The sequence below is a fragment of the Lissotriton helveticus genome, chromosome 11 (genome assembly GCF_964261635.1).
Source record: "Lissotriton helveticus chromosome 11, aLisHel1.1, whole genome shotgun sequence".
NCBI lineage: Eukaryota > Metazoa > Chordata > Amphibia > Caudata > Salamandridae > Lissotriton > Lissotriton helveticus.
In genome coordinates this window covers 830542725-830568938 of record NC_136072.1, presented here as the reverse complement: position 1 = coordinate 830568938, position 26214 = coordinate 830542725, and the positions used below count along the sequence as shown (strand labels likewise).

Here is a 26214-nt window from a genome sequence, read left to right as displayed (position 1 = left end):
TATCTTGGTAGCCAGGCGTCCCTCCACTAAAACTTTTATACGCCTGTAGGTGGAATACATTTGTGGCATGGTGCACAGCAAAGGCCGTGGATCCCCTTTCTGCCCCTCTTTCAGAGGTCATTCTATTTCTCCTCTCTTTGGCCCAGCTGGGCTGTGCTCTAAGCACTATCAAGGGCGATCTCTCTGCCATTTCAGCCTTCCCTTTACAACTCCCCTGTTGTAAATAGATTCTTAAAAGGCTTTACTCATCTTTTCCCTCCTGTTCCTTTCATAATGCCTCAGTGGGACTTGAACCTGGTTCTGACTTATCGGATGTGTGCTCCCTTTGAGCCACTTCACAACTGTCCTCTTCGTCTTCTCACTTTAAAGACTGCCTTCCTGGTTGCCATCACCTCTGCCAGAAGAGTGAGCGAGCTCCAGGCTCTTTCTTCTAAACGTCCTTTTCTCTCTGTCCAGCCGGACAAAGTTGTTCTAAGGAGTCGTCCATCTTTTCTGCCAAACGTTGTCACTGCCTTTCACATCGGGTAGACCATCACTTTGCCTACCTTCTTTCCGCATCCCTCTAAAGAGGAAGAGGGGCTCCACTGTCTGGACCCAAAACGTGCGCTCTCATTCTACCTTAACTGCACACAACAGTTCCGGGTGGATGACCAGCTCTTTGTTGGCTAAGTGGGTGCCAAGAAAGGTCGGGCCATGCACAAGTGGACCATCTCTCGATGGGTCGTTCTGTGCATTAAGGCTTGTTATTATTTGGCTAAAAAGGAGCCTCCAGTGGGGCTGCGCGCCCATTCTACCAGGGCGACGACAGATATAACTGCTTTGGGACGGGGAGTCCCCTTGCATGACATCCGTCAGGCAGCTACGTGGGCTTCGCTGCACACGTTTACCAAGCATTACTGCCTGGACAGCCAAGTCTGGAGAGACTGCTTCTTTGGCTGTTCTGTTCTCCAGGTCTTTCTGGTGTGATTTTGGTTCGCAGACCCACCACTGTGGTTAGTATTGCTGGGTATCTATTCTTATGTAAGGAATCTATTACTACGTGTTTCTTTCAGATGCACAAGTTACTTACCTTCAGTAACGATATATCTGTAAGAAACATTAGTAGTGATAGATTCCTTACCTCCCCACCTGTCCTCCCCGTTCTGCGAACTGATTTCTAGGGTTAAGGTTATCCCTTTCAGGGCCCTAGTTTCATGGCACCAGTGGTCAGTTTCTTGCCTGGCTCTGCGTTCCTGGCGCGGAAAGTCGTGTACAGAACAGAGGTCCGCGAGCATGGGTGCATCTAAGAAGCTCCAGCAACGTCACTCGGGCGCCAACGACTCACGCGGAGCCGCACGGCAACGCCTACCGACGTTCATGAGTACTGCTGACAAAAACTTTCCGGATCCAGACTGACGCCTGGGGGTAATTCTAAGGTAAGGACTCTATCACTACTAATGTTTCTTACAGATATATCATTATCGAAGGTAAGTAACTTGTGAGTGTCTGCTCTTGTTACTTCCAGAAAATGTCTCCATTGTTTTCCCATGGCCTGCATATGTCATAAAGCTATCCTGTGTCTCACCAGTTTAATATGTATAGACATCAGTACGGCAGCCAGTGGGTGAAAATTACACTTAAATGTTTAGGTAGGTAATTTCTCTTATGCTTCCTGTAGTTGTCGCAGAACGATTGTTGAAAACTTGACTTATTAGTGTAAACAGCAATGGCAAAGGAGCTGTATACATCTTTGTTTCTCTCATCTCTGGTTATACTAATGGTTGTAATAACTAAACTCTGGTGTTTGCTAAGGGAAACATTTAGGATAAATGGGCAATTTGTTGCGAGATCTGCCACACCCGATTGTATGTGTGTAGCGGCTTCTCATCTGTTTGGAGTAATTTGGTTCCTTGTTTTAATGTTTTTTTTCTCCCACAGGCAGCTACAACATTATCAAAGCTGACCCTAGAAAGCTGGAGCAAGAAATCTACTACTCTTCCTGCTGACTTCCACTATGATCCAGACAACATTATCCGCCTCAGCCTTAAGCCTGTCAACAGGGTGAGGATCTTAAAAATGGAAATGGCCCATGGGTGTTTGTGTCCAACCCTGCTTTGCTACATGAACCAGGACTGCACTAATGCATTGGTGTACCTGCAATGGTTATGTGATAACAGAAATAGCTAATAGAACTACTGCAAGAGGGGCTTTGACTCCACCCAAATGTTGCTTACCTTGAGCACAGACTTTAATTGGGCACAAGCTTTGTACTGAAATAGGGTACTTGTATTGCACTTTTTAACTTGTGATAAATCCTATACTTAAACAGTAGGACTGAGTAACAAAACATTAGAAGACCATCGCTAGACATTAATCAAGGCTATAGGCTTAACCTGTTGATTATGAAAAGTTTGGTCAAAGGCAGACTTATTTATTATGAAAGGTATATATTATAAGCCAATGGTCATTTAAGGGTGTATTGTCATTACACTGTGTTAAAGCTTGCACACCCGTATTAAGTTACATGGAGTCTCACACATTACCTTGATGGGAAGGTTTTTTTGTTACCTCTTGTGATAAACCCTGATTTAGAAAATTGATAGATTGAGAATCATTGTTATGCCATCATTTTTTACCATGTCTGTAATTTTATGACTATTGAGAGGTTTGACTCTGCCCAAATTGTGCTCAACTGTTTCCCTTGAGTACAAATTTTGATTGGTCAGAAGTTGTTTCTCCACCTAAGCTAGTATGCTTGTATTGCTCATTTGTGTTGTGAGAAAGGTTATGCGGAATACAGTAAGCTGGTGTTGGTTATGGTAAAATGCCAGTGATGAAGGCTTTGGGGCCGATTAGTACATTGACCAACTTTTTGTCAGTGGACTTGAATCTAATAATTGTGTGACTTTGCGACAAACACAGTAAGTATGACGACTTTATTGTAAAAATTATATCTGAAAGGAACACGTTAGTTATAGATCACTTACCTTTGCATTACCCCCAGGTGTCAGACTGGATCCAGAAAGTTTTTCGTCAGCAGTAGGTAGCGTTGGTCGGGCCCGCGTCAGTCATTGGTGTCGTGGTCGACGAGATGACGTCGCAGTAGCTACTTAGTCAGTTATTTCTTTTTCCACCCCAGCCAGAGCAGATCCGTAGAAAGCGGTACCTCCAGTCACTTTTTGACTGACTTTTCTCGACTTTTGTTGACGCATTTTTTGAGTCGATGACTCCTGGTGTACGAGGGATGCCCAGTTTCAAGGCCTGTGGCTCCGGTCCTCGACTGATGTCGGTTACAGATCCGCACCGCGTGCCTCTTTAGCCTGGAGCGCGACCACGACCCCAAGGCATGCTCTGACTGCCGGTCGATGGTGCCGAAAGCTTCTTGAGCGCCGGTGGTCGGCTCTGCGCCGTTAGAGTTCGTGAGGGAGGTCAAGGGACCGGTCGCGGAGCCATCGCCACGTCATCGAAGTCTTCGCTTCACTTGAGTAAGTTGAAGCCCAAAAAGAAGTCGAAGAAGCAGTGTCACTCCCAGTCGGTCAGCTGACACGATGAGAGATGCGGGCAGTGCCCCTCCCCCAGCTCGGCGCCCGGAGCCCGAAGAGTTGACTCCGGGCTTCCCTCCCTTTCCGGGACCCGGTGTGACTCCCGCCCAACTTCGTACGTTCTACGAAGCGATGCTTAACATCTTTGGGCAGCCTGAACCCACCGGCGTGCCTTCAGGCACCGCAAACTCGGTTGGGGGCCTGTGCCTTCTCCGCTGTCGTCTCTGGGTACGGTGCCGCTGACCCCCCTTGGATCCAGGCCGGTTGACCTCATCACACCTCCACCGGTGCCGCTTCCTCTGGCACTGCCACTGACGCCGGTCGTGCCCCCGGCCGGCGTCAACCCCGGCTCCCATCCCCAAGTGGACCCGGCGCCAGTGAGGGGTTTTTGTGCCCCTGTTCCCTCCTGGAGTCCCTTTTCAGCCAGATTGGCAACCTTCAGATGAGGAGGAAGACTGGGAGGGGTCAGATGACCCTTTAACTGATCAGATGGGATCTGAGAAGGACTGAAGAGAAGAACTGGAGGATGCCAGTGGTCTTGAGACATCTCCTGACCGTGGCATGTTGTCTCGTATTGTGGCTCCAGAGGAGGGTGCGCCCTACTCAATGGTGTTGCGTAGGGCAGCCGAGGCTCTCATCCTCGAGCTTCCTACTTGGCGGTCAGGACTAACCTCCTGACAGAGGTGCTTCAGACGACAGCGAGCTCTTCGGAGCCCCTGCTGCCGTTTAATGAGGCCCTTACCAACATCCTTTTGGTCACGTGGTCCAGGCCCAACACGGGGGCTCCCGTGGATAGAATGATTGCCCGACGCCGGCTCTGGGCGACCCCACTTTCCTCTCCCAACACCCCACCCCGGAGAGCTTTGTGGTCCAAGCCTCCACTTCCAAGAGCACATTCTCAACTGCCCCACCGAAAGGGAATCCAAGAAGCTGGACCATCTTGGGAAGAAAATGTTCTCTTCTGCCAGCTTGGGACTGCAGTCGGTAAACGCTGCATGTCTATTGGGCCGTTATTCCCACTCTGTGTGGAATACGGTTGCTCGGGTGCTGCACCATTGTCCGGAAGAGGCCCGGACCGTGCTCTCCCAGGCTGTCGCCGCCGGGAGGGATGCGGCTAATTTTACCATCCGTTGTGGGCTGGATACCGCCGACTCTCTAGGCAGGACGATTTCCACGTCTGTAGCCCTTCGTCGCTATGCCTGGATGAGTTCGACTGGCTTTTCGGGGGGATGTCCAGAACACCTTGATAAATATGCCTTTTGATGGCCGTCGCCTTTTTGGCGACAAAACAGACAACGCTCTAGAACGTTTTAGGGACTCACTGGCTACGGCCAAGTACTTGGCTCTCTCCACCCGGCCTGCGCAGTCTGCTCTTCATCCCTTTTGTGGCTACGGAAGGGGCACCCCGCTACGTCCCGCCCAGAGCCACAGGCCGCAGCAACTTGCGCAACCTTCGCGCAGCTGGGGACGTGGGAACAACCGTAGTGGTTCCTGGGCCATCGGGTGGGCCAGTCCACCAACCCCCCATCTGCAGCAGCCTCCAAACCATCCTAGTCCGAAATTTCAGGCCCATCAAACACCAGTGGGTGGCTGGTTTCGCCATCACCTCCCTCACTTAGGACAGATGGGTTTTGCAGCTACTCCCTCCCCTTCAAGGCTACCTCTCCAGTCATGCCACCGCAACATAACCGCATGTCAGAGGATCATCTAGCCCTGCTCCAGCTGGAAGTTACGACTCTCTTGGCCAAGGGAGCCATTGAGCTTGATCCTGTCCCAGAAGTAGGTTGTGGTTGTTGTTTCCACTACGTTCTGGTCCCCAAGAAGGACAAGGGCCTCCTATCTTGGATCTCAGGGACGTCAACCGCTTCCTCTGGAAGGATAAGTTCAAGATGTTGACGCTTGCTCATCTCTTGTCTGCACTCGACCCCCGGAAGACTGGATGGTAGCGTTGGACTTGCAGGACTCTTATTTTCACCTCCCCGTCCTGCCGGCCCACCGGCGTTACCTACCGTTCATGGTAGGCCACAAGCATTTTCAATTTACCGTGCTCTCCTTTGGCTTTACCAGCACCCCTCGCGTGTTCACGAAAGTGATGGCGGTGGTTGCAGCTCATCTGCGCAGACCAGGAGTTTGTCTACCCCTATCTCAACGACTGACTGGTGAAGGCGGGCTTGTTCCAGGCAGTCGTCTCCCACCTCCAGACTACGGCCGATCTCCTGCAGTCGCTGGGGTTTTCCGTCAATGTGCCGAAGTCGCACCTGATTCCCTCTCAGAAGCTCCTCTTAATCGGAGCGGTTCTGGACAGGATGCGGTTTCGGGTCTATCCTCCGGAACAGCGAGTCTGGGATATTCAGGCTATGATTCTGATCTTTCAGCCTCTATCCAGGGTTTCGGTCCGGATGACCCTGAGGCTGCTGGGAACTCAGCCGCAGGTACTTGATGGATCACAAATGGCGTCTTCACTCGGAGATGGTGCAATTCTGCCCGTTGGAATTTCCAAGGCGGCGCGTTTCGTCGCCAGTGGAGTTGCGGTATGTTGTACGCCTTTCTACCTATACCACTTCTGCCCAGAGTGCTGAAGATCTGGCTCGACTGGGCTCAAGTCATCCTTGTGGCTCAGGATTGAGCAGGAAGGGTCTGGTATCCCAAGCTGCTCAACATGGCCATCGATCCTCCGATCCAACTGCCTCTTCGGGAGGATCTTCTGTCGCAGCAACACGGGACGGTCCTCCACCTGAACCTGTCCAGCCTCCACCTCCTTGCTTGGAGATTGAGCGGCGACCGTTGACGTCTTTTGACCTGCCTTCTGAAGTCTGTGATGTAATATTGGCAGCCAGCGAAGGCTGTGGATCCTCTTTCTGAGGGTCTCTTGTTTCTTCTTTCTTTAGCCCAGCAGGGCTCTGCTCTCGGCACTATCAAGGGATATCTTTCAGCCATCTCGGCCTCCTTTCGGCTTCCAGATCAGCCCTCTCTTTTCAAGTCCCCAGTGGTGAATCGCTTCTTGAAAGACATAACTCACCTCTTTCCTCCTATTCCCTTCGTTATGCCTCAGTGGGACTTGAATCTAGTTCTAACCTATTTGTGTGCTCCCTTTGAGCCACTTCACAACTGTCCTTTGAGGCTTCTGACACTTAAAACTGCTTTCCTGGTACCCATCACATCTGCCAGAAGACTGAGTGAGCTCCAGGCTCTTTCCTCCAATCCTCCTTTCCTATCTGTTCATCTGGGCGAGGTAGTTCTCCGGACTCGTCCACCTTCTTGCCTAAGGTTGTCACTGCCCTTAACATTGGGCAGACCATCACTTTGCCCACCTTATTTCCGCCTCCACATCCTTCAAAGAGGAAGAGAGGCTCCACTGTCTGGACCCAAAACGTGTGCTTTCGTTCTATCTGGATCGCACAAAACAGTTCCCGGTGGATGACCAACTTTTTGTTGGCTACGTTGGTGCCAAGAAAGGTCAGGCTGTACACAAGCGAATCCTTTCTCGGTGGGTCGTTTTGTGTATCAAAACATGCTATTCTCTGGCTAAAAAGGAGCCCCCTGTGGGGCTACGTGCCCATTCCACCAGGGTGACGGCAGCCACTACTGTCTTAGGATTTGAATTTTTTTTAAATTTTTGAGTTATTTGTAGAGCGCACATTCACTTGGCAGTTTCTTGGCGCTAAATGAGGAGTTCCTCTACATGACATCTGTCAGACAGCCATGTGGGCGTCAATGCAGATGTTTACGAAGTACTATTGTCTGGACAGTCAAGTCCGGAAAGACGGCTTCTTTGGCCTTTCTGTTCTCCAGGACTTTCTGGTGTGATCTTGGTTCTCAGACCCACCACCGGGGTTGGTATTGCTGGGGTATCTATTCTAAGGTAAGGAATCTATAACTAACGTGTTGCTTTCAGATGACCAAGTTACTTACCTTCGGTAACGATGTATCTGTAAAAAACATTAGTTAGTTGTAGATTCCTTACCGCCCCACCCATCCTCCCCGTTCTGCGTACTTATTGCTAGGGTTAAGTTCATCCTTTCATGGCCCTAGTTTTGTGCACCAGTGGTCAGTGTCTTGCATGGCTCTGCGTTTCTGGCACGGAAAGTCGTGTACAGAACTGACGTCTGGGCACGAGTAGCTTCCGCGACGGACATGAAGCCGCACGACGCCACCTTCCGAAGCGCAGCGGTACTACTGACAAACTTTCCGGATCCAGTCTGACGCCTGGGGACAATTCTACGGTAAGGAATCTATAACTAATGTTTCTTATAGATATATTGTTACCGAAGGTAAGTAACTTGTTCATTTTGAGGACAATACACCTTTAGGAGTGAATTGTTATTACTTTTTGTTAAAGCCGATTCTACAGGTATTCTCTGAGTGGGCCAGGGTGTTGGTTTTTCACTCTGGCAAATCTGTAGGTAGAAGACTTGCACTTTGATGATCCTTTTTTTTTTTTTGAAAAACCTTTATTTGCAAGAGACAAATAAAAACAAAGATGTGCCTACAACCCTCTGGGCCGGCCGGTGCAGCATCTCAAAACAACGGTAAGGTACACAGCTCATCAGCCGACAACCAGGGGTCCGGCAGCCATGGTGCATGACATCAAACAATCACAAAACGACAGGATATACAGAGGTTTCATTTTTTTTAAAACAACTAAACAAACGAAGAAGGAAAAAGACAAGGCTATGCCCAAGTTGTTACGTCCGTTTCATGAGATGCGGGGCGAGTCAGACCTAGAACAATAGGGAAAGACAGGAGAATCTTCAGAGGATAAAAGAAAAAGGGAGGGGGGACCCAGCGCCAGTGGTCTAACACAAATACAGCACGGGAAAGAGCCGAAACACACAGCTAAGGGAAACAAGGAGTATCAGGGGGATCAGTGAAAGGGGGGTCGCAGACATCCCCACGGAACGAGTTCCATTGGCCCCATATCCTACCCCATTTTTTGGGCCTGCCACGGGAGACATACACAATCTTTTCCTTGAACATGCACCAGTCCATACTATCTTCCCACCCGGAGACCGATGGAGCCCTCTGAGATCCCCACAATTGTGCAATGTCCCTCTTTGCAACCATGTTCCCCAACGTCACCCATTGAGTCTGAGCAACATTACAATCAGTCGGCTCCCATACATTCAAAAGACAACGCCGGGCTGCAGGCAGCAACTGAACAAGCGTAACTTCACTCATCACCGCATACACTCCATTCCAAAAAGATACAACCTCCGGACACTCCCATATAATATGGAGGAAGGTAGCAAGCATACCACAGCCCCGCCGACACAATCCATCCTCTGAAAAACCCATATGCATCAGTCTGGGACCCGTGACATAGACCCGGTGTAGAATTTTCAGCTGAACGAGTCGCAGACGCGCCGGAATCGCAACCTCCTTAGGAGAGGATATCGCAGCCTGCCAATCCTCATCATCCAGCTCCAGTCCGTCATCAGTCCAGGAAGTACGCAGATGAAGAAGCAAATCCGACCGAGTATTAATAAGTTTCTTATATATAAGAGAGATAGTGCTGTCCGGCAATGTCCGTCCAGCACCCTGTCTTCCAGGGGGGAGCTCTCCGGGATGGCAGACCCAGCCGGAAAAACCGACCCAATGGCATGACGAACCTGAAGGTACCGCAAAAACTCCGAATCAGTCAAACCATATTCCTGTTGTAATTCAGCGAAGGACTTAACCCTGTCCTTAACCCAGAGGTCATCTAACTTACTGATCCCGATGAGGTCCCATCTATCAAACCCTTTTGAGGTCCACAACTCACCCAGCCTCTCCGCGGCAAATAGAGGAGTCGCTCTTGTCAGCCTATCTGTCCATCCGGTAGCCGCGGTCGCGCTGCCCCATACCCGCACCGACACTTCAGTGGGTCCCGTCAAGTTCTTCCTAGCACCCCGAGAATAGAACGCCCTGTAATAATTTCCCCCGGGCAAGAGCCACCGGTCCATTTCATAAGCAGGATTCGGAACTGGACCATACATAGCATGATTCACAGCACTCAGTTGAGATGCCCAATAATACCGTCGTATATCAGGTAACGCAATGCCCCCATCGTACCAGGGTAACGTGAGCTTAGCCAACGCAATAGGAGGCCGGCCAGCCCATACCAGCTTCCTTTGGAGGCCCTCAATTTCGCGGAAATAGCTAGCCGGCACTAGATCAAGTGTATTTTGCACAGCATATAAGAACCGGGGAAGAGACATCATTTTAAACAGGGCCGCCCGTCCCAGGGGGGATAAGGGCAGATTACACCAAGCCGCGACGTCCGACCGAAGTCGGGCGAGTGGAGGCAACAGATTCCGATCATAGCGCAACACAGGGTCAAGTGAAATATATAAATACCCAAATACTTAAAACCCTCAGTGCGGACCGGGATCGGGCACACTCTGGGCAAAGAGAGAGGGTCACCGGTAAGCGGGAAAATACAGGATTTGGACCAATTGATAACCAACCCGGAGTTACGTCCAAAGGAACGCAGGACATCAAAGAGGACTCCCAATGACTTACGGGGGGACGTCAAATACAACAAAATGTCGTCGGCATATAATGAAACACGGTCTTCAAAATCAGGGGACCACCGAATACCCTTCAAGGAGGGTTCGCACCGGAGCCAGGCGGCTAGCGGCTCGAGCGCGAGGGCGAACAGCGGTGACAAAGGACATCCCTGTCTCGTGCCTCGCCCAAGAGTGAAGGGCCTGGAAGCTCTACCATTTACCACCACCTGCGCCAACGGTTGCTCATACAGGAGTTTAACCCATGCAATAAATTTCGGGCCAAAACCAAACTTGGCGAGAGTAGCCCACAAATACGGCCACTCAACCGTATCAAAAGCCATCGAAGCATCAAGAGAAACCAAGATGGCCGGCTCATCAAGAGATCCCGCCCTCGCTATGACGCCATGCAGTCGACGAAGATTGAGTGCAGTATTACGCTGGGGGATAAAACCGGACTGATCAGGGTGAACCAGTCCGCTAATCACCGTGGCTAGTCGGTTTGCCAGTAGTTTCGCCAATATCTTGGGTTCCGCGTTCAAAAGCGAAATCGGGCGATACGAGGAACAGCACTCACGGGGTTTGCCGTCTTTATGAATGACCACAATAGAGGCCAGCCTCTGGTCTCTAGGAAGACAGCCGAGGTCACGCGACGCCGCAAACATACGCAGCAGATACGGCGCCAATTTATCCGGGCATAGCTTATACAGCTCGACCGGTATGCCGTTAGGGCCCGAAGCCTTTCCCGAACGAAGAGAGCGAATAGCGAGCGCGACCTCATCGATGGAGAAATCAGCCTCCATTAAAACCTCGTCTGATTCCGCGAGACTGGGCAGCTCAAGGTCACGAAGTAGCAAGCGCGAGTCCTCCTCCGGCAAGCCCGAAACCGGCGCATACACAACCCGAAAGTGCTGGGCAAACACCTCGACTATCTCAACCGGGTCCACGACTCGCACTCCATCAACTCTCTCAACCACAGGCACCACACGATTCAGTCTGTCTCGCTTATCCAGCCATGCGATCAACTTCCCCGCTTTGTCACCCACGTCGTACAGACGCCCCTGTTGCATACGATGCAGTGCCTCAGCCGAGGTAGTAACCAAGGCTCTGTAATCAGATTGCTTAAGAGCCAAAACATGCAGCGTCTCCGGCGTAACCTCAGCTTCCAACCGCTCCTCCAACACAGTAATCTCAGACTCCAATCTCACCACCTCTTCTTGTGTGCGCCGCTTCTTGTCAGCAATTAGGGATAAAGTCTGACCACGGATAACAGTTTTATAGGCCTCCCATAAGGAGACTGGGGAAGACACCGATCCCTCATTTTCAGCAAAATAAAAATTCATGCATTTGACCACCTCTGCTCTGATCTTAGGGTCCTGAAAATGCCATGGATTTATCGGGGCAATTCGGCCCCCAAACCGATATCCAAGTGGAGCCATATCGGGGAGTGGTCTGAGATCCCTCTAGCCAAGTGTTTAATTTCACGCACAGAGAGCAACTGCACCATCGGCACGAGGAAATAATCAATTCTCGAGAGACTGCCATGAGCCCCCGAGTGGAAAGTGTACTGAAACCGGCCAGGGTGCAGCTGCCTCCAGCAGTCGGCCAAACCAAAGGCATCCAAGAATTTCCCCAACCATAACTGCGAGGCAGGGTGGAGCCTGGGAGGGCTACGATCACTCTCTCCATTCGCCACAGAGTTAAAGTCCCCACCCAACACCAGTAAGCCATCGGGCAAACCAAGGACAACCTCACCCAAGTCGGTGAATGTGGCAGATTGCAGCCCAGGCGGGACATAAATGGACAGTATGGAAATCAATTTCCCCTCCCATCTCCCCGTAATGCCAGCATAGCGGCCCCTGTCATCCAGCACCGTGCCATCTATCTCCAGGGGAAGGAAATTCCTGACCAGGATACCAACCCCTCTTGATCCCGAAGTAAAGCCGGAATGTGCCACCAAACGATAGCCTCTTCTGTCCAATGCATGACATGTATTGCCCACCAAATGGGTCTCCTGAAGCAAGACCACATCTGGGGTGTGTCTCTTCAAATATTGTAGCACAATCCCACGTTTTATCCTGTCCCCAAGACCGTTAACATTCCAGCTCAACACCCTGAGTCCCCTACCCCCCATCCCGGAAGAAGACCGACCGCCCCTCCCATCCCGAAACAGACACATGAAAGCAATTGTAAAACAAAGCACAGCCTCGAAACCAACAAAGAGAAAAGAACCCCACCACCACCCCCAAGGAACCCATCAAATTCAAACCCCCCTCCCTGCACCCCTGCGGTAGACCTGATAGCCACCCCAACTTGCAGTGTGCCTGTCGCCCCATTGAACTAACCTACAGAAAGAGAGAAAAAGTCCCCAGAGGAGGAAGATCCCCGAACCCCCCCCCACCCCCGGGCATTCACACAATGCTTGAAACAAAGTCTCTAAGCCACTGCAGCGGATGATGGCTCGCCGATGTAGACTCACTGCTCCTGGCCCTCCACGCCTCCCTCAGCGCCTCTCGAGTCCTCCGGGCCCTCATGATGCGTCGGCAAAGTGTGCAACCAGTCACTAACCGCCTCAGGGCGGTCAAAGAAGAATGCACGATCAGCATGTTCGATTCTCAGGCGGGCCGGGAAGAGCATAGCATATTTCAGTCCCAGGTCCCTGAGTCGTCTTTTCACACCCGTAAAGCCCATCCTCTGTTTCTGAACTGCCTGAGTAAAGTCAGGGTAAAAACTAATTGAAACATTCTCAAATTTAGTGGGCCCATTGGTGCGCGAAGCTTTCAGGATAGCGTCCCTATCACGAAAGTTGAAAAGTCTAGCAATTATGGGCCGCAGAGCGGCTCCCGACTTTGGCTTGCCACCCGGAACACGGGCGCGCTCCACAGCAAAGAATTTACTGAGGCCTTTCGGCACCAGGTGCTTCAACACGAGTTCCTCCACCAGGATATCAACAGGCATGTCGGCAGAAGTCTCCGGGACACCTACAATGCGGACGTTATTGCGCCTGGCCCGGCCCTCGAAATCTTCCAACCGATTGGCAAACAGGTCACAAGTAGTCCTAAGATGGCGGACTGTGGTCTGAAGGTCCGAGACATCCGTGGTCAAACTAGCAGTCTTGAGATCGAGAGATTTGACACGCTCATTCGTTTTCCCAAGGTCCGCTCTGATGAGGGTGACATCAATCGCCACCGTATCAATCTTAGCCGCTAGTGTTTCATATTGCTGACCCATGGCGGATTGGACACTCGCAATAGCGCCCATAACGTCCTTCAACGTTGGCTCCTCGTCATCAGGAGCACCATCCCCAGCTTCGTCCAGGGCACCACTCAATCCGCCCGGGGAGCCCCGTGGTCGAGTAAAGCGATCAATGGTCTGAGATTGGGTGACCCCCCCCCCCTCGGGACGAGCCTCTATTGCCGCGCCTCTCAACGACTGTTCTGCCGTCATGTCGTGGAAGGAGCTCCAACGGGAATTGTAGAATCAAGGCAAAGCGAACTTCGTCGTGGCAGGCTCTGAACTGCGAGTGGATAAGGGCGCAGCATAAGCAGCAGGCGGGCAGCGATAGCAGAATCGGAACTCGGGTCTGGAAGTGAGCGTTCACAACAAAGAGAAGAAACGAAACCGAAAGTACACCAGGGGCAGCGGGCGTGGCTTATCCGCCGTTGTTGTTCGATTGCCACCTGGGTACCTCGGGGACTCAAGCCCCCGGCTGGCATACGATATAGGCCTCAAAGTTCAAAGCGCAGCAGGTCCAGTATCCGACGGCCAAATCGATTTCTGAAAGGAACGCTGGCATCAGCAGGGCTTCAATAAAGAGCACCCATCGTCAAAATCAGGATCTTGCACACGATAGTCGCGGGAGGCGGAAGGGGTATCGGGAGCCCTTAGCTCACGCGTCCATCTTGGAATCGCGCGAAGCTCCTCCCCCTTTGATAATCATTGTTAATCCTCTTACGAGAAGCTGACTATTGCCTTGCCACTCGCACTTGTATTGTTTTCTGACTATGCCTAAAGGCTGCTTTATTTGGAAAAGTTATGCAGAATTCAGTATGCATGAGTTCGCTACATCGACAAACCAATGATAAAGCCTACAAGCCTGACTGGTTCATTGGGTAAATTTTTTAGATGCCATACTTCTTATCTATTGTTTATGAAAAGGTATAGCTAATTCAATAGGCCTGACCAGTTCATTGTAATAAGTGTTGCTTAAAGCCAATATGCCTTTAAGAGTGGCTTGTCAATAAGCTTTCTTAAAGGCTGTACAAAAATATCTTGTTATAAGAATCGCTGAAATTACCGTAAAGAGGATGGTTTTACCATTGTTTACCATTTCGGATAAATCCTTTAGGTAGAAGATTTGCGTTGTGAGGATCCTTGTTAGCCCTTTTCTGAAGGGCTGTGTCTTGTTTTCCAACTGTAAGTTAGTGTGTTTTTTTGTAAGTTTAGGACTATGCCAGATGGTTGTCAGCTTGTTTGTAGTTACAGTTGGTTATTGGGTATGGTGACAAACCAGTGATGACCGCCATAGTCTTGATTGGCCCCCTCCTGTCCAGCTACTGTGGCTGCAACAATGCTTTAGGGTGGCCTTCCAGACACATATCCACCCTGTCGAAGGCACAGAATTTCCTCCAAGAGTGATCAGCAATCCCTTCAGACAAGAGGGTCCTTTAAATTGTCCACTGGGGGCTACTCCCTTCCATTTCTTTCAACTCTGCCACACCTACCATTGTCTTCAAGCTGGCTGACGGAGGGCTACCTGTCCAGTTTGCAGTTGGAAGTGCACACTCTTTTGGCTAAAGAAGTAGGAATTGGATGTTACTTCAGTTACGTCTGGTGTCGATGAAGAACAAAGACCATTGTCCTATTTTAAGTTTAACTGTGTTTTATGGAATTTAATTTTGATCTTTTACGCATACCATTGTTTACCTAGTCTTGTTTTAGACCTTCACCCTCTCAAAGCCTCTGCAAAAGGACATATTACGTTTGCACAGCTTTCCTTTGGCCTCACAAGTGCCTCTTGGGTATTCTCAAAAGTGATGGCGTTGGTTGCAGCACATTTTCAGAGGTCCCAGTCTTCCCCCATCTTCACCACTTGCTGTTGAAGATGGTTCATTCCTGGAAGTCTTTAACCATCTCCAGACAGCAAACCTCCTAACATTGCTGAGTTTCCTATCAACATGCCAAAGACACACTGGACTCATTCTCAAACACTCCCCTTCATCAGAGGTTTTCTGGACACAGTACAGTTGTGTGCCTTTATCCCGGAGCGGAGAGTCCATGACATTCGGGCTACCATCCGATGTTTTATCCTCTGTCCTATATCTCCATGATGAGTTACTGGCAACCAGCCTCCTGTATCCTGCTGCTCAATGATATCCTGTGGGATCTGTAGTCTTGGTGGACGTAGCACAGGATGGAGGTGGGGGAATCTGTTTTCGGAGGAGGCTGCAAAGATCTGCAGTGGTTGTTACCTGACTGTGTTTTGGTCAGTGGCCTTCTAGGTTCGAGAGCCCACCTAGTAGAGATGAAGATTGGAGTACTCTGGTCCCCGGCATTAGGCATCTATCTGTTGGCGCTGCAGGCAAATTACTTTGCGTTGAAAGCCTTCCTGCCCAGCATCAAAATAAGGTTGGTACAAGTGATCAAGGACAGCACTACTACCTTGTGGTATTGCAGCAAACCAGGTAGAGTTGGGTTATAGGCCCTACGGCAAGAGGCACTGCACCTCTGGAAGTGGCTGAGCAGTCGAGATTTTCCTGGTAGTACACCACCTGGTGGGATCTTTTAAACGCCAGGGTGGACGAACTCAGCTCCTGAAGCCTAGCGGATCACAATTGGCAGTTACACCTGGAGGTGGTGAAGTTGGGAGAACCTGGCTCAATTTTTTCGCCACCACCAATTTTGCCATTGTCAACCATTTTCCCCCCCTCTCTCTCATTATACTTATAGTGGGGCTTCCTTTATGTCTCTTCTTCCCAGAGTTCTGAAAAAGATCCGGAGCAACCACCTCATGTCATTCTAGTGGCACTGGTTTGGGCAATGAGTGTGGGGTATCCGGAACACCTGGGTATGAGCATCCATCCTCCGATCAGGCTGCTGCTTTGGAAGGATTTTTTGGTTACAGCAGCAGAGCAGGGAACTGCATCGGGCCTGTGCAATATTAATTGGGGAGAGGAGTTGGTCTAACGGCTAGGGCGGTCGACCTCGAATTTGGGGAACCGGGTTCGAGTCTCTGCAATGACCCTGAACATCCTGTGATTCTGAGCAAATAACTTAATCTCCCCGTGCCTAACAAAAATGAATGTGTCCTCATGGAACGCAACTGGTACTATGTAAAGCGCTCTGATAGTGCGAACTTGACCCAGTATCGAGGATCTAAAAACTCATCTGCGTCTTAATGCTTTCTGTAGGAAATTGAGTTATTAGTTGATCGGGTAGCATGCCCTCATCAAGTAAGAATGACACAATTTACTATGAGCCAGTTAGATCTCAATAAATTAAAACTGCGCTCAATCCTTGGTAACTTGGCACAGAGCAGCCCAGCTTAACTCAGGAGACCACCTGTGTAAAGCATTTAACGCCACCAAAACAGTTAAAGCAAGAAACACAGCACAATAAAAATCCCAATCTGATTCATAAAAATAGCGAAATTTTAATCTTTCAAGTGACACCAAAACGACAAGAATATATTGTAGGGAACCAGAGATGTTTTTTATTTATTTTTAAGAACAATTGTGCTTTTAAACTTGAATCTAGTTCCCCCAAAAATCAAAGCACCAACCACGTGTATCTGGTTGCACTAGACCGGGTCAGAGTCAAAAGTTAAGGTTCACCGCGATGGAGTGCAAATCTGCCTCAGGTACCATGTTAGTCCCAGTCAAATCTTTAATTTTGGACAGTGACTTGTTTTTGAAGAATTGCTGTCATCGACAGTGAGGCTGGCCTGTGGGATCCGATGGAGAGCTTGACATTTTTGCTTGTTCCTCAGTGTTGGTGTCGGTTTCTGAAATCCTCATTGAGGGGGTCTTAAAAAAAATCTGGAAGCCAGTATAATCGTGTTTTCCACAGGTCCAGCAGCAGTGATCAGTTTTCTTGGCAGGGTTGCCAATTTGATCCTTTGCACAGCTTGTGGGAGGCGATGACTCGCTCGTTAATAGGGCTACAGTTCACCCGGGCAATTCCACCCACCTTGTGACTACTTCCAGGTACACGTTGCATCTGACTGTTCCAGAATGCACTAGTCTACCCACTACCAGCATGGCCAGACACTTCTTTTTCCGTGTGAAACACCCTAGAGGGGTGACTACCCAGTCTGGTTCTATTGGGAAGTTACTTTATTAGCCTTAATAAGTTTCCCAATGTTATTCAATAAGGAAGACCGACTTTGCAGATTTTCCACTACCAGGGCATGTAAAACAGTTTATACATGGTCTGCTGTTTAGAACCATGGACTTTTCCTTCAGGGTACTTGGGGTCAACTTTAAAGATGACTTTTAAGTAATAAATGGTGATGTTTTGGCCTATTAAAAAGGTTATTTTGACAGGTTAAATTTGACAGTGTTTCAACTGTCAAGTTTTCATTTGCCAGTTAAGTTGTGGCACAAATAGTGCTGCAGTCCCTTAAAGGCACCTTAACTTACAGGCCCTAGCACTCTAATACCCTTTACTAGGGACGTGCATGCATTTTAACCTTGCCAATGAAGAATTTGCCAATTTGTGCGAACTAGTACAAACATTTAGCGGTCAAAGTACATGGTGTGCTGGATGTCAGCTCACCAGGGTGCGATCATTGCACCATCACCTAAAGGCATTCAGAAAGAGGGGATGAACAAGCAGAAGTCATCCTTCTACACAGGCATCTTGAGCGGCGACGGTTGACTGCATTCGACTTCCCTCCTCAAGATGTACATGTCATCTTGGCAGCAAGTTGTCTCTTGACAACTTCAGTATAAGCCAGCGGTTAGAACACATTTGTGGTTTGATGCAAGACCCAGCAGATCAACCCACTGCAGGCCAAAGTATCTGAAATGTTGCTTTTTGTGTTATATTTAGCCCAGCAAGTGCTTGCTTTGGGCACGTTAAAGGTTGTTTGCAGTTGCTGAATTGGGTTCTAGACTGAAATAATGCGTTTTATATAAGGTTTACAGCATGTGCTCCCACCTGCGCCTTTTGTTATGCCACATTGAGACTTAAATTTAGTCCTCATGGTCCTAATGTGTACCCCCTTAGAATCACTACACAGCAGCTTCTCTATCTTAAGACCGTCTTTAATTTCTTGTTGCTGTAACATTTGCTCAGCATATGGGGGGGGGGGGCTACAAGTCCTCTATGTCAAGCCGCCAAACACTAAGTTCTTTCCAAACAAGTGGGTATTAAGGACCCAAGCTTCTTTTCTTCCACAAGTAGTCACTCCGTTTCATGTCGGCAGCCTATTGCCCTTCCAACAGTCGTTGCTTTGCCTAGTCCCTTTAAGGACGAAGAGAGACTTCATAGTTTGGATCTTAAAAGAGCCTTAATTTTCTACACTGATCGAACCAAGGAACATCTGGTGGACAATCAGCTCTTTGTTGGATTTCCTTGGGCAAAGAAAGGCAAGAAGTTATGTTAATAAGGTTTGTTATGTTAATAAGATTTGTAACATGCACAGTTACTCAAGAGTTTCCCGCGTGAACCCTAGAGCGGAAAGGCAGTGACAAAAATACTCGGCAAAAGAGGAGATAGTCCGTTAAAGAGAAACGTTTTGAGTCTTTCTAAATATGTTTGGATCCTGCAGGCTGCAGAAGTCAAATGCGAGTGAGTTCTAGGCCACCGTAGCGTATAGGCCAGGGAACTGCCACCTTTTCTTTTAAGGCGGAATCTTGGGATGCACGCCCTCATCATATTGGAAGAGCGCAGTTGCCTGCTTGGGGCATAAAACTGGAAACGCTTCCTAAGATAGACTGGATCGAAACCGTAAAAAGCAGCATGAACCGTTATCAGTGCTTTGAATTTGACCCGTGCTTTCACAGGTAGCCAGTGTAAGTTACACAGGTGTTGCCTGACACTGGTTCTTTTAGGGAGATTGAAAAGCATTCTAGCAGCAGCGTTTTGGGCCACCTGTAATTTATCCAGCAGGTAACCAGGCTGGCCGGCCGGCATACAGTGCATTGGCATAATCAATACGGGAGGTGATGAGCGCTCTGGTGACTGTTTCCTTTGCTGCCGAAGAGGCAGTCATTTCAGTATGCCAAAGCATGTTTCTGTTAGTTTATTAATTTGACTGCTAAAACGTAGCTTTTCGTCGAACCAAATTCCAATGTTCTTGACCGGAAGGCCCCGAGGGGAAGGCCTGGGAGACTCATCCGGCCAAAAGGCATGCCAGTACAGAGGGGGGAAAAATTGCAGAAGAATAAAATCTGTTTTATCCTCGTTGTATTTGAGCTGGGCAGTGGTGAGCCAATTGAACAATGCTATGAGACAGATTTTGACATGGGAAGAGGATGACTCATGTTTCTTCTAGGTGAAGAGAAGAGGAGTGTCATTAGCATTTGCGACGACTTTAGCACCCAAGTCTTCTGCCATCTGGATGAGGGCTGACATATAAACGTTGAACAGTAGTGGCTCAAAACGGACCCCTGGGGAACCCCAGTCCGTAGTTTCTGGGTAGTTAACATGAAAGGGGGTATCCAGACTTGCTGTGTTCTGCCTTTCAGAAAAGAGTTCAGCCACTTTCTTGCAGAACTAGTGATGCAAAGCTTCTGAAGGTGGGCTAAGAGTAGCGAGTGAGGCACAGTATCAAAAGCGGCCGACCGGTCTAACAGGACCAGAGCTGCCCTGCCCCCAGTACCTAATGTTTCAAGTATGGCCTCCGCGACTTACACCAATGCCGATTCCGTACTGTAGGAGGCTCTGAAAACTGATTGGGCAGGATGAAAGAGGCCATGCTGTTCCACAAACTAGGTCAGTTGATTGACCATTTTCTCACAGACTGGAGGCTCTGAAAACTGATTGGGCAGGATGAAAGAGGCCATGCTGTTCCACAAACTAGGTCAGTTGATTGACCATTTTCTCACAGACTGTAGCCACTCCAGGGAGCAAAGAGATAGGGCAGTAGCTGGCCATGAGAGTTGAGGTTGAGATTGGGATCGAGGGACGCCTTTTTGAGAAGGGGAATAATCAATGCCTGCTTCCAGGAGGAGGAACAGTGGCTGATTCAAGTGGGGGTTGATCACTGCTGCTGCGCTAGCTAAAAGTTTGGCAGGGCAAGGGTCGTTAGGGGAACCCGATTTGAGAGTAGACCAGGGTCTGTCAGCGAGATGAAGTCAAAGATGGAAAATGTAGCCTCGGAAGGGGTGGGTGCTTGTTGGCAAGATGTCCTATCAGTTGCCTGGCTGTTCCATTCACCAAAGTGTGCTTGCATGCCCGAACCTTGTTGATAAAGAAATTTGACAGTTCCTCACACCATGAGGGATGGTGTATGGTTATTAGTCATGGCCTTAGGTGTTACATAACTTTGCATAATATAAAAAAGTTCTTTGACGTTATTGCCAGATAGGGCAATGCGTTCAGCATAGTGGGTGTGTAGGAGAGTAGGGTCTGCAATCCTATGATCACCCAGATTTTTGCTTTTTGCTGCACTGGTTTACGACTTTCCCTGGCTGTGGGCCTGCTAATCAGACCCACAGCCTAGCTGTTCTCTCTATCCAAATTGTACTCAGGTACTGAATTGGCACTGGGCCCTCTCCAAGTCCCTGTACCCAGGGCTGAGGTGTACCCAGAAGTCTCCCAGGGGCTGAAGCATGTATTATGCCACCCCTGGGCTGACTAACTAAACTGACACAACTGGCTGCACGACAGCTGGGGCAAGGTGGTGTACTCACCCTTTGCTTTAGATATAGTATACCTATATCTAACCCTAAAATGGACACACAGATCTCCTATCAGTCACTCCTATGGCAGGCCTTAACAATCCTGAAGGCAGAGTGCTTGGAATCGTGTGAGATGGTGCTCTGGCATGAGCTGAGCCTGTCTGCGGCTTTCGGGATCCATCCCTTAGCCGTTTCCATGATATCGCATACCATATACTCTTAAGTGCATTATAATCCTCGCGGTTATATGCCAACTCTGGTATCGCTTTATCAAAACATGTCGAGTAAGGTGTCATACGAATTGGAATACTAACCCCTCGCCAATTCTGGCGACGGGGTTAGCATTCCACCCTTCTAGAGGGACCCGACATGTATGTAACCCCTAACCCCGGTTAAAGTCAGACAGAGCCTTAGCATCCACAAAATGGATGCTGCCACCGAGACACAAGTCTGCCCTCCTGCTGCTGGGAGTCCTCCCAGAGCAGGAGATAAGGACAAAGGGTTTCCTGCCAGGGGCGGTGCCAGCCCCGTCCCAGACAGGATTTTGTGTATCCTAGGTAGGCAGGGCTTCAGAGGAAGGTGACTGCAAGTGGCACCCCGGTGCTCACTGTGCATAGGCTGGCTTGAACCAGTTCCAGGGACACTCGAAACCCTGTGCTGGGGAAAAGCCCGCCAAGGAAGTGGGTGTAACCACCCCCCTCCTGGTCCCACCCCTAGGGCAGGACTTAGTCGCGTGCCAGCCCCCTTTTCCCAGATAAAGGTAGGAGCAGGCCCCCTTCCAAATTAGATCATCTTTGAATCCTGAAACTACTTTCCACGAAAGGAACTCAAGACTTCTTCCTAAGATTTCTCCCTTGTGACTAAGGAGTAGTCACCCTGCATCCGCAGGCACCATCTAAAGAACACTGCGGTCTGCTGCAAGTCCTTCCTCCGGAATCCGACTGCCCAGCTCGACGAGAACCGGCTTCCCTGGCACCTCTGACCTCTACCCACCTCTACAGCCAAGCTGAGAACCGTGGGTGCGACGAGACCTCGAGGGACCGGCCATCTTCAAGACTGCACGACTTCTGCACAGCAAGCCCGCCGAGTAATTTCCTGGTGAGTGCTTTGGGGTCCGAGAAGCCCCGACCCTGAGCAGCTCCAGCACCGAAGTGCAGCCTCCCAGCATCTCCACGATCTGCGTGGGGCCCTTCTGCTTTTTGCTGCTCACCGCGTTGTTTGGCTACTAGCCCGCTGGCTTGTGGCCTTCTGAACGACGCCCGACGACATCACTGCTGCTGGTCTGGTTGCTCCAGACTGGCCCTTGCTCCCTTTCCGAAGAGGAGCACCCCGGACCCTCCTGGTCCACTCAAGACGCCATTTTGAGTCCACCGCGTGGGCTTGAATTAGCCAAGGCTTGTTGCCCAATCCTGGGTAACTTCGACGCCGACAGCTTCATCCATCGTGGGACAGCTCGCCTCTCCATCCTGGTCGCCGACAACGCCTCCTGGTCCGTGAGATCTGCAGAGCCAGCGTCGCCCACTCACCTAGTCGAGGTGACTGCCATCCGGTGCCCTCCTGGTGCCCACTGACTACTGGCTAGTAGTCACGAACTTGGTCCCCTCTGCTTTCAGGTGTCATCCATCTTCCAGATCCAGGCTTGGATCAACTCGAACTCTCTTCACTGGTCGCCTGCCAGCATCTTTTCTTCCAGGCTCCTGGTCCGGCAACGAGGATTCCCGACGTCTTTTGAGACCTATGCAGCTGCAGCCCCTGGGCTAGGTAACTTCGGCATTTCGGTGCCCCAGCATAGCCTCACTATCCAAGGGTCAGGATCCACTGTCGTTTTCTTCCTACCAGGTCGGGTTCGCCCGTAAACACTAACTTTAACTTTGCTAGCTTCCATAGACTTTGTCCCGCATCCCGCGTGAGAGTGCACACTCTGCACCCGAGTCCCCTAGGTCTCCTAGAAGTAATCTAACGATTCTATAGTCAAGTCCTAGCGATTCCAAAGCCTATTAGTACTGTACTTACCTGCTAGTAATTTCGCATTCCACTTTTAAAGTATATGGTTTTTCGTGCCCCTCGGGCATTTGTGTATACCGTGCTAACTTAAGTATTTTCGTAAGAGTTTTGTTGTGTGCTTAGCACCCTGTCCTCATAAAGAGTACAGGGTTGTTGTGATTCTAATAAATATATTGTTTATTTTCATAACACTTGTGTGGTGTCCTTTCATTGGGTGTTCAAGGGGTAATGTGATGGTAAAACAGCTGGCTTAACACGCGCTCTAGAGTCTTAGCCTTAGACTGCTCGTATCCATGCTACTAGGATAGCTGGTCTATAAGGTTGACTTACAACCAATCATCAATAAGGGTTGTTTGGACTGATATATAGTGATCACTAGAATAGTGAACACTGCACATCAGGCCAACTTCTCACAGGGTGTGTTTAGCTCGCACAATAGTGGCATAATAGGGCTTTTGGGCCATTCAGAGGGAGGCTTTAGCCTTGATGCTATAATCCTGTCTCCATTTCCGTTCCAACCTTTTATATTGCTGTTTCTGCATTTTTAAACCAGTTGAGAACTACGGTTTAGAGAGGGACATGTTAGAGCTTCTGGGCCTGGGTTGCGGGGTGAGGCGCACCATCACCTTCTCGATCCAGTTATTGAAGTTCACAAGTGGCAAGTTGAGGTCACAAGCTAACTCAGGCTGAGATTCATCAAGAACTTGACTGAAACCCCCCCGGATCAATTCTATGTGTTGCCTTACCCAGGCAGTCTCTGCGGGCCTAGCCGGTTGAGGTTTGTTAGGGGTATGCCACGAGAAATGAATCTGGTAATGGTCAGACCATGTTACTGGCAGAGGGGCAGCCACCACAAGTGTAAAGCTGGCACAAATAACGTCCAGAGTGTGGCCCCCGCTATGTGTGGGGGATGTTACACATTGTTTTAGTTGTGCTGACTGAAGCAAGCCCCGAAAATCATGAGCATCCCCCACCCCCGTGTTATCGACGTGTATGTTAAAATCTCCTAGAAGCATAAAGTGTGAATAGCGAGTGCCTTAGGCATGATCCACTCCTTAAGTAAATTAAGAAAATGTCCCATGGGTCCCAGGGGGCTGTATAACCGAATACCCCCCAGGAAGTAATGAGAGGAGACTTACACGCAAAAATCCAGAACTTTAATGTCCAGCGTGTCCTCTACTTCATTGCTCTGGCATTCTGTAACAAGTAAGTTCCATGCGTAGAGGTGACACAGCAGACGTAGCCGAGTAGTGTCTTTTAAGTTATTTATTTGAGTCCATCCAATCAATGGTAGCAGACCCACCAGGAACAGCCTGCTAGCTGCTCAGGCCATCTTCCAACTGTCAACACACACATCAGGCACCCAAGCATTCCATCCATGTCTATCACACCAACATTCCATACAGAACACTCACACTGGCTGAGCAGCTAGGAACTAGGTAAAAAGGAACATTATAAATACAACAGAAAAATACTACACATGCCCATTATTCCCTCACTACCACCGCTAGACCACCCCCTCGCCTAGATTTGTGATCTGCTCTCATGATTTTAAACCCCTTTGGGATGGCCATCTCGATCACAGGGCTAGAGAGGGGCGTAAGCCAGGTTTCAGTAAGGAAGAGCAGATTTAAGGACTCATCTGTGAGATCAAAGATGTCCTGGACGGAGCGGGCATTAATGAGGGCCGCCTTAATAATAGGCACATCATGCCTACCTCTGGACAATTCTACATATGAGAGGTGCAAGGGTGGTAGACCAAACTTACATTGACACAGACAGCAGCTACGTCCCATCTAGCACCGTTTTTTACTCGCTGCTAATTTGGAAGTATTTTTAGTTATTTTAACAGTTTTTAGACAGAATCTACTTACCTGTAGATGAATTTGATGTTAATGTGCTCTGCCGCCTCTGCCCGATTCCACTTCCTCATTCTTGACTCAAACTCCCCCGTCTCCTCCTATGGGACGCCATTTTAATCAGTGCCTGATCTAGTCGTCCAAAGGGGTTGGCAGCATAAAAATGCACGCTGCGCGGACGTGCCGAAGGCAAGCCCGTCTGCGTCCCGATGCGACTTGCTTGGTCATGGAGTGTTGAGTCGAGATGACTCCAAGGTTGCGTGCATTGTCCGTGGATGTCTGGGCTGCTCCCAGTGCCGTAGGCCACCAGGAGTCGTCCCAGGCTGAAGGGTTGGAGCCGAGGATGAGGACCTCCGTCTTGTCAGTGTTCAGCTTCAGTCGGCTGATCTTCATCCAGTTGTCGACGGCCTTGTTTCCTTCGTGGATGTTGGATTTGGCAGTGAGGGGGTCCTTAGTGAGGGAGAGGATCAGTTGAGTGTCGTCGGCGTAGAAGATTATGTTGCTCTCGTGCTGTTGGGCGACTTGTGCGAGCGGGGCCATGTAGATGTTGAACAGTGTCGGGCTGAGGGATGATCCCTGGGGTACGCCGCAGATGATCTTGGAGGCTTCGGATCGGAATGGGGGGAGGCGGACACTCTGGGTTCTGCCGGAGAGGAAGGAGGTGGTCCATTCCAGGACCTTGTCTCGGATCCCTGCGTCGTGGAGGCGTGTGCGGTAGCAAACGGTGTTGAAGGCGGCAGAGAGGTCCAAGAGGATGAGGGCCGCGGTCTCACCGTTGTCCAGCAGGGTCCTGATGTTGGTGGCGGCGATGAGGGCAGTCTAGGTGCTGTGGTTGCTGTGGAACCCTGACTGAGATGGGTCCAGGATGCTGTTTTCTTCGAGGTATCAGGTTAGCTGTCTGATGATCTTCTCGATGACCTTGGCTGGAAACGGAAGCAGGGAGATGGGCCGGAAGTTCTTGAGGTCTCTCTGGTCCGCCTTGGGTTTTTTGAGTACGGTGTTGATCTCGGCGTGTTTCCAGTTCTCTGGGAAGGTCTCGAAGGAGAGATTTATGACGTTGCGCAGGTGGGGTTCGATGGAGCTGTTGGCTTTGTTGAAGATGTGGTGCGGGGGTGGGTCTGATGGGGAGCTGGAGTGGATTGTGCTCATGGTCTTGATGGTGTCATCTATGTTCTCCAGTATTAGCGTGTCTTTCATAGACTCACATACTTGAATATTCCCCGTCGTTTAAGTGGAAGTCCCACGGTAAATAAAATAGCAATAAAATACTAATAACATATGTATGTAAAAACATAACACATAAAATACACACTAGAAATAGTTGCAAATACCAAGTCATAATTCCTACATAGGAATACATGGCAAGAGAGAAAAAACACTTGTAACATATCCTTGTCATTATGTTAGTCCAAACTACCGCCAATCAGGAGCAAGCACCCCTCCAGAACCTTCTCCTCAGAGCTCAGTCCCTCAGATTTTCTACTGCACGTCTTGTGAA

The 26214-nt window shown here is 49.7% G+C and overlaps 1 protein-coding gene across 1 annotated transcript in view; it reads left to right on the top strand.

The window, feature by feature from the left end:
- NCAPH (non-SMC condensin I complex subunit H) overlaps positions 1-26214 on the top strand; it is a 394040-nt gene that overhangs the window by 281875 nt on the left and 85951 nt on the right. The window contains exon 12 of the mRNA XM_078666999.1: positions 1918-2040. Within this exon, the coding sequence (XP_078523125.1) occupies positions 1918-2040 (123 nt within the window). The remainder of the gene's footprint in view (positions 1-1917; positions 2041-26214) is intronic.